Source organism: Coenobita brevimanus, chromosome 23 (genome assembly GCF_032717465.1).
Source record: "Coenobita brevimanus isolate Jiangsu-jjx chromosome 23, ASM3271746v2, whole genome shotgun sequence".
Lineage (NCBI taxonomy): Eukaryota > Metazoa > Arthropoda > Malacostraca > Decapoda > Coenobitidae > Coenobita > Coenobita brevimanus.
This window is the reverse complement of record NC_136976.1, coordinates 71,452,424-71,461,096: the sequence shown is the minus strand read 5'-3', so window position 1 is coordinate 71,461,096 and position 8,673 is coordinate 71,452,424. Positions and strand designations below refer to the sequence as shown.

At 41.6% G+C, this 8,673-nt stretch overlaps 1 protein-coding gene across 1 annotated transcript; it reads right to left on the bottom strand.

The window, feature by feature from the left end:
• Positions 1-917: 917 nt before the first annotated feature.
• LOC145392774 (uncharacterized) lies at positions 918-2,618 on the bottom strand. The gene is made up of 3 exons (XM_080267066.1): positions 2,607-2,618; positions 1,584-1,892; positions 918-1,211 (listed from the first exon to the last, which is right to left on the bottom strand). The coding sequence occupies exons 1-3, from the start codon at positions 2,616-2,618 to the stop codon at positions 918-920; spliced, it is 615 nt and encodes a 204-aa protein (XP_080123192.1).
• Between the last annotated feature and the right edge of the window lie 6,055 nt (positions 2,619-8,673).

The window sequence follows — 8,673 nt, the reverse complement described above, 5'->3', positions numbered from 1 at the left end:
TAACTCTCTCTCTCTCTCTCTCTCTCTCTCTCTCTCTCTCTCTCTCTCTCTCTCTCTCTCTCTCTCTCAAAATCCATTTCCATAATAATCAAAATAAAGAAAATGAAAGTCACATATTTCTTTACACATTTATGTATATTATCATCTTGCAGTTAACAGCCGCTGAAGAATTATACAAACTCCTAACACATACATCGAACAGGCAAACTATTTATCTCGAAATATCATACAAAAGATACAGGGAAGCAACTCATCAAAGAACGCTTGAAAAAATATAAAACTGTACGATAAAAAACTCTATATAGATATCTAGGGGTATGAGTGCGAGGTTGAGAATTACGAACTTTATTACTAACTGTCCTACGAACATTTTCCTCTCGTAGCTAAGACGGAGGGAGGGTGTAAAATGGACGAAGGAAGAAGGAAATATTGTTATTTAAGTGTGAGTATAATTTTTCCATTTAAACAACCTCCGACACTTTAAAATTAAGAGAAAGTCAGAAACTTACTCAGAATTTTCTCATGTCTTGCTCTTCACTCAGGAAAAAAAAAAAAATCTTAGTAACGCTACGGCAAAGAATCGATAGTAAGAGTGTCTGTGAATCAACATCCTAACTTGGACTGGTCGTAAGCGCAGCCTGTAGTCATATCCCCGTTGACATGAGAAACTTAAAAACGCCTCCTCCTAAGCGATTTATTTTTCCCACATTACACCTTATTATTATCTTGTATATCACTGGCACAAAATATGACTCTTCAAAGCATATAAACTACACTGCTTATAAAATATGTCTCTGTATCTGTATTGCATGAGAACATTAAGGTGTAATAAACGAAATAAATTGGTAAAGAGGTTTTTAAGTCACCCATATCAACTAGAATACTGTCGCTATTATCATGGTAGGTACTGTTCATGATTAACCATGGTGTCCGTAACCTCCACCTCCACCATGCCCACCACCACCATAGCCTCCACCATGGCCACCACCATAGCCTCCCTTGCCAGCCGGGTACCGGGCGACACCGGAGTATGACACAACCGGGAAGAATCCGGCTTTAGTGGCCCAGTACGACACCCGCTGTGTCCGACCGTCGGGAAGGTTCACCCAGTACCCGCCCTGAGCGCTGCCGTACCCGTCGCCAGACTCGCTGTGGCCGAAGTTGGTGTATTTGGCCGAGACGCCGTAGTTGTAGGAGTAGGGGGTGGGGGCCTGAGGGTGTGAGGAGGGACAGGGGGTGATTAGTTGGTGATGGGCAGGTGTTCAGGGAGATCTGCGTCCTGCTGTGGCTTATTTACCGTAACCCAATGGCACAATAAGACAGTACTATGGCTCTACATCCTTTTGACAAATATAGCACCCCTTCATGACTAACATCATGTTTTAATGTTAACCTCTTGTTACAGATTAGTGACAAAAAAAAAAAAAACACTGCTAGGACACCACATTCTAGTGTTTATGACTTGCTACAGCTAGGGATTACAGACGGAGAGAGGATAAGATCAGGCTAAGCAAATATGGAATGTAAAATAATATTGTAACTTCAGAGGGAGAGAGAGAGAGGGAGAGAGACTATATACTCACGCTGTATCCACCACCGTAGCCACCACCACCATGTCCACCACCACCGCCATGACCACCGCCACCATAACCGCCGCCGCCATACCCGCCGCCACCATGGCCACCACCACCATAGCCGCCTCCTCCATGACCAAAGAAGGTCACAGCTCCCCCGCCTCCCGAACCATATCCGGCGAAGAAGCCATGTCCACCGCCATGTCCTCCACCACCATAGCCGCCTCCGCCATGGCCACCACCGCCACCATAGCCGCCTCCCCCGTGGCCACCAGGCACGGCCACGCCAGCCCCCACCAGCAGGCACACCAACAACACCTGATGGAGCAACCGCGTAAATTACAACTGTCACCTACAGCTGCGTAACTTATGATTAACTCTTACGACGTCGCAAATTACAACTCCGACCCCACATGAGAAGCGGTCTAAACAATAATTCCTACAGGCCAGTGTCGTAAATTATAACCCCTAACCGGAGAGGCATCGTAAATAACAACTCAAGCGTGACTGGAGGCGGAACTTAAATTAAAAGTAATCGCCTTCAGGAGCAAGGACGTAAATTTCACCTTAAATTCTCGTTACATGTGACTAGCCTGCATCCCATTCTACAGTGTGTGGTAAGCAACAGTACAGAAATCCCAGATGTGTTTTCCCATTATTAATTGCTTCAGATATTGCCAAACATCGGGTGCCTGTCTTCCCGTCCGAGAGTCAGGTGTTGATCCTACGGTAACACTGATCAAATTAATCAGGCCAGATCGATATGGACAGCAAGTTGAGGCAATTTTTCTGATGGTATTAGATTTTCTCCTTGGCCTTTAGTTTTGACTGACTTTGATTCGGGTAAATCTGAACTATCGAAAACTCTGAAATTTTGACTATAATTGACCTGCCCGTTAGCGCCATGAGTTACTGATGTGATTGACGAAGTATGCATTAAAATTTTCCCCAGACAGCGACTTAAAATTAAAGTCCATAATCAAGTTCTGGGTACAAACGAACTGAAAAATATCTCATCGAAGGCTGACTCACAGAGGAGTACATGATCCTGTAAGCTCCTAGGGATGAATTGGTTACTTTTGTGAGCTCCTGAGGGTGAAGTGACTGTCTTTGAGAGCTCCTGAGGGTGGACTGATTCCTGCCTCGTCCAACCCAAGTTTTATAGGTGGGGAAGGAACTCTGTTTGCTAATCGTTCTGCAGTCATCCAACGACAGTACCGTGACTTGCTGGATTGTCTCGGTGAAGGAAACTATTGTAAAGCATTATGTTTAGCCAGCCATCACGAGCCACGCCCCCACCACCAAGCTTAACTGCGATTTTCAGATGGCGAATGGACGAAGGCGTTTGGTGGTCTATAGTGCAGGGGTTATTTTTTTATTTATATTACGCACCCCCTGATTGTTCAGTTAATCAACCCGTACCCCCATTACTGAAGCGCAGATTATCGATTGGTACTCCATTAACGCTAATTCTTTTTACAATGGTAATACTCTACCTGTCATAAAAATACTGAAATGTCATTCCTTGCCAAACAAATAAGGATTAACACACTGCTGTAACACTGTCATTGTTAAGACAAAATTGTAATCATGACAACCAACATTTTATTTGAGGCTGAATGATACGCATGTTTCAGGGAATCTGTTTTCTAAATTCTCAGTATCATTTCACGAATTACGGCTATAAAAATAATACATTCTTTGTTGATTTTCACCAACCATCAAATTACCCCTGGAAACCGTCTTGCCTACCCCTGGGGATTTTTGAACCCCATTTGAGAACCCCTGGTCTAGTGGTTAGAACGTCCCAGTCGGAATGAAAGCCTTGTATAGGTCCCATCCCAAGAGACGAAAGGAGGTTTTTAGATTAGGTAATGCCATGGATGGAGGTTGACTGACATTCGCTGGACTGGCGAACTTTGGGCCTCTACACGTACAAGAGGGTAATATGGGCCTGAGTATTACAGAGTGCACGGGAGTAGGCTTTTAAAATACATAATTAATAAGTAACCTGTTCGCTTTGCATACTCTCTAAAATCATTCTTTTCCTTATCTTGTTGCTTTTGTATGTGACGTTTTGTTTTTGTTCATTTTCGACCGAAAGTGATTAGGACTGTATATTAACATTCCCAGAGTCATTGTATAAAACCGTCTGACATTTGTTTTTATATTACCAGAGTTGTCAGAACCATGAGAGGGCAATAGTGACTTATTATCAGTCTGAAGGTCTTGCTACTTTGTCATCGGTAAATAAAATGCTCTGACGTTAGCGTAAATAGAATTGTAGAGTTGTCTTAACCATGTGAGAGAGTTCATGATAATTATAGTAACTGTAGTAATACTCTCAGGTTCCTATGGCTCCTTCTCACCTAAATAAAATCGTCTTGTGTCAGCTGAGATAGATTACCATAAGAGTCTATATGGATTCCCTCAGCACGTACGACAGTGTGTGTGTGTGTGTGTGTGTGTGTGTGTGTGTGTGTGTGTGTGTGTGTGTGTGTGTGTGTGTGTGTGTGTGTGTGTGTGTGTGTGTGTTCTAGAAATGATTTCGACAGATTTTTTCCAGTAAGGCGTCGATTCTTCTGTGTTCATGTGACATATATTTTCTATTGTTTCTGAAAATGCTACTTTTATTGTTAAGCAGAGGACTTTCCACACGCACAGTCGATCAGGCAGTCAGATGCGCTCCCCCCCGACACACACACACCGCTCGCTGGTGCAGTGGTAACGTTCTCGCTTGCCAACTGGTGGACGGGAGTTCGCGCCTCGCTCAGGTTGCGAAAAGTTTCACTGACGAAGTGAGTGGTTACTGTCCCCCTTGAGCAAGGGGACGGGTGTGTGAATGTGTGAAGGTCACAGCCTTGCCTTTAGATCGGACTATATGAGCTCTCAGCTCCCTTCCGGGAGGGTAAAAGCTGACAATCACGACCATCAAGTGATCCTGACCGACCCGGTGAATTACACACACACACACACACACACACACTACATGACAGCCGCACCCAACCATGAACCTGAACCCACAACCATGACCTACGAGCGCCTTCTGACAAACCATCACCTTCCCTGCGACGGCCTCTGACGATAGCGAAAGTCCTCCTCCCACGCCATACTGTAGTCATGAGGTAAGATATAGAAGAAAAGAGTAGGCCAGGGGATCTCTTAAGTAAGTAATATGCATCAAATTATAGGTGCTCTTGGTCAATAAGGTAAAGAAAAGAGATTGGAGGAACATGTTTTATTGTTTTCATTCCGGAGAAAATATTCTTCATAAAATTTCTTCCACCATATTTTAAATTGGCAGTCATCAAGTATCGTCTCAACCAATGAGTATTTGTAATCAGTGGCTTTGATATTAATTTTGTTGCATCTGTTTGGAATGCCACTCGCCGACTGAATATGAGCCTAATACACATACTGCTCTAATGATGCTGTTGTAGGCTGCAGTGTTTTTAATGACAATGACACATTTACAAAATTCAAAGGCTCGTGTAGATTAAAAAAAGAACTGAAAATATAAACCAAATAATAGAGATTACATTTTTCACGGTAGCTTGCTATGGTCAAGTAACAAAACCATTCTATAAGCTGTCTGACTCGAAATATAAAAGCAAAGGTGGGGGAGGGGTGTGAGGTGGAGGTAGAAATTCGCACTGGTACTGGAGCCACAGCCACCTACTGTACATCAGGATTGGTGGAACAATGCCAAACCCACTGATTACGATTGGTCACTGGATGAGACAAATATGTTTCTTGGTTCCTGCACCTACCCTTCCATTTTAGTCCCTGTACAACTGCAAGTTATACTGTTAATTATGAATTGATCTTCACCTGGGGATGTTTGTGTGAGTGACGCACTGCTCATATTTCATGTTCTATACTCTATTCACACCTCAGAAACCAACATTATCACGACAGTACCATAGCTGCAACTACAGTCCACGAGCATGACGCTAAGGAGTAGGATGACATTGATGAGAATGCTGGAGAGAATGCTGGAAACTATGAATTAGGAAATATTCTTGATGATGTTAATTTTAAGTATATAAGTATCTCCTAATATACAGTAGGTGGGTTGTGTGTCAAAAGTATGGACTGATTGGGTAATGGAAACGTTTTACCTTTAGTTTTGGAAACAAGTAAGAGCACCACCTCCACCTCTCTTGCTATATTTTTGAAGTGCAGTCCAAGGGTAACATATCAAGAAGAACGAACACAAGAAAATTAATCAATGAATGTGATAAAAATTCTGCCGACAATGGAGCATGAGCATCAGCCTGTCACTCCCACGGGAAGTATTCGCATCGAAGTATATGCACCAGAGCGTTGGCCAGAACCAGACAGGAATGGATGAATGGATGTAATGTTGCCACCCCGGAGGAGATGAAGTGTGGATGCATTGTACAATCACGATCGAAAGCTTGACTACACTTCCCTGTTATGGAGTATGTTACACGAAATTAAGTGATGGCAATATGAAACACACAAAGATTATGAGGAGGGACGCTTTCTGACGTTAGAGGAGAAATGAGGAATGTGGGAGGCAGGACATAGTGTTGGGAAGGAACTGTCGGCGATCTTTTGCTTTAAAATTGTGTTTATTATCAGGAAACAACAAATTGGAATCCTGAAGACGGTTAACGAAGTACATCACACAAGTACAGCACAAATTGTACATGGGCGACAGTCACATCCTTACCCAGGCTGTTTACGGTGCCATGTTCAAGGAAGTAGTATTCGTACCATTAAATTTCATATCTCAGTTATGAAAAAAAAATATTTATAGCTTTTCCACTTTTTGTTCCTCCTCTCCCGTTAAAGATGAATGAACCTCTCAGCTACTGTATCAGGAGGGACTGCAATAGACACAGTAACTGAGTCATATGATTTATTTATCTATCTGTCCGTCTGTCTATTTGTCTATCTATCTATCTACCTCTCGCTGGTGTCACTTCTCACGTGTAGGAAAGATTCCTTATTGTTATCCGTTCCATCGGAAAGCCATTCAGTTATGAGCGACGGAGGAGAACATCATCTCTGAAATTATAAAGAAGACTATTCCCGCTTCGTAATGCAATTTAACCAAAGTTATGACAATGTTTTCTCTTATGAACCCCTCTAGAGGGTTACAAAAAAAAAAATCATTAAGGAGTGACTGAAGGACGAAGCCGCTTCGAGAGATACCTTCGCATCTAAAAACCCTCGGCCTCTATAATATGTTTCCCATATCCCCAGGAACACCGAATTTTGCGTCTTCAAATCTAAACCCATGACGGAATTTCTTTGCATGCTTAACGATTATCATACGCTCCTGGAAGACGTCAGTAAGATTTGTCAGTAGTCCTCCTCTTCGTAATAGCCAGGATAATACAATTTTGCCTCACATATAAAACTGACAAACAAATTAGCTTTATCCAGACTATTCAAGGAAATTATTCAGTCCGATTATACTTACTATAAAAAGTGCTGGTACTGGAGGAAAATATTGAGACCGTAGGAAAATAGCAGTAGATGAACGCACGTGACTGGGATCGTGCGTAACGTAGAGAGTGTCCCCGTCGAATACCCAAAACTTTTCTGAGTTTTACATTAATATAGCCCTTGAAAATGCCTATTGATCCGGTCCCAAGCCTGATAAATAACGAGGGTTGGCGTCAGAAGGGGCATCCGACAACAAAAAATAATAAATAAATAAATAAATACATAAATAGAAAAATATAATAAAAAATGGCCAAAACTAACACGACCGAGCTGCATGGCGAAGATTATTAGCCCGACACATAGACTCCATACAGATGCGGGAAAGATGGACGATATAGAAGACTTCAGCCTGCCCATAGACGATGCCAAAAGTAATTAAAATGAATACTGTAACATGGACTCTACTAAGACAAACTTCACTCGGAACACTTATACTGTGGAATGCAAAGTCAGTTTTGAGATAGAACTGGAATTCGGTACAGGTTGTTAATTTTAAGCTAAAGAAGAAAAGCGGCATCGGTGAAGGGACGATGCTCCTTCCTTTCTTGGTCCCTGGATTGCCTGGCTCTCTGTACAAGCGGGGATAAAAGTTAGCCTAACATTTAAACCTCCTTTTTAAAATTTTCCTTACTTGACTAATATTCCTAAGCTAACAGAGGCTTCGACGTTTCCCTAAGGTAATTCTCTTTGATATGGTGGGTCGGGGGAGAGCGCAACGGACGTGCCCTAAGTGTGAAGTAGAAGGGGTGTAACAGTAGTTGTGATTTTGTTCCTAACTGTGCATCTAGTGTTACATAATCTATAAAAAATGTAATCTATGTAATATGAAAATACAGCCTATCTAATCCATTTTCTGATGATTAATTTAAGTGCTATGTAACTTTTTTTTTTTTTTATATTAGTGAATCTCTCCTCTTACATGCCCGTGCAAGGTCCAGTATTAATCGTTACATTCAGACTGGCTTCATGATTCATACTCGCTATTTTAAACTTGATTTCGGTAATATGCTTTTTCTCTTTACTGACGATTTCCTACAAGTAGGGAAGATTCTAAGGCGGTGGAGAGATTAATGAGGTAATTTTCAAAGCCCTCTAATTAAAAAAAAGGTCTCACTTAAACTGGACTACTCTATATAAAATCATATCAAGGTAGCAGAAACTAACCGTAAGCCAAGTCAAGAATTAATGGAGGTAAAGATAAAGCTCATATATATTACCGCTCAAGTAGTCTCCCACATGGGAAACAACGTGCATATCACTGAATTATTTTGCAGCAAAGAATATCATCTGTGTTCTTAATATTTCACTTAATCTAGTTATCATGAACGAATAACTTGTGTGCTAACTCTGTGTTCAATTCATAAATGCGTATGTAATCATATCTATATCTATATCTATATCTATCTATCTATCTGTCTATCTATCTTCTATCTGTCTATCTATATTAGTTTTATCATTTATCCACACATGTAACTAAGGGCCCTATGCTTAACCCTTTCAGTCCCATGACTTTCTTCATCATCATCATCATCATCGTCATCACCATCATCACCATCTTTTGTCAGATCAGTATACAGTGCATACCTTAGGCAATATCTCTAGTCCTGAGTGAATTCAA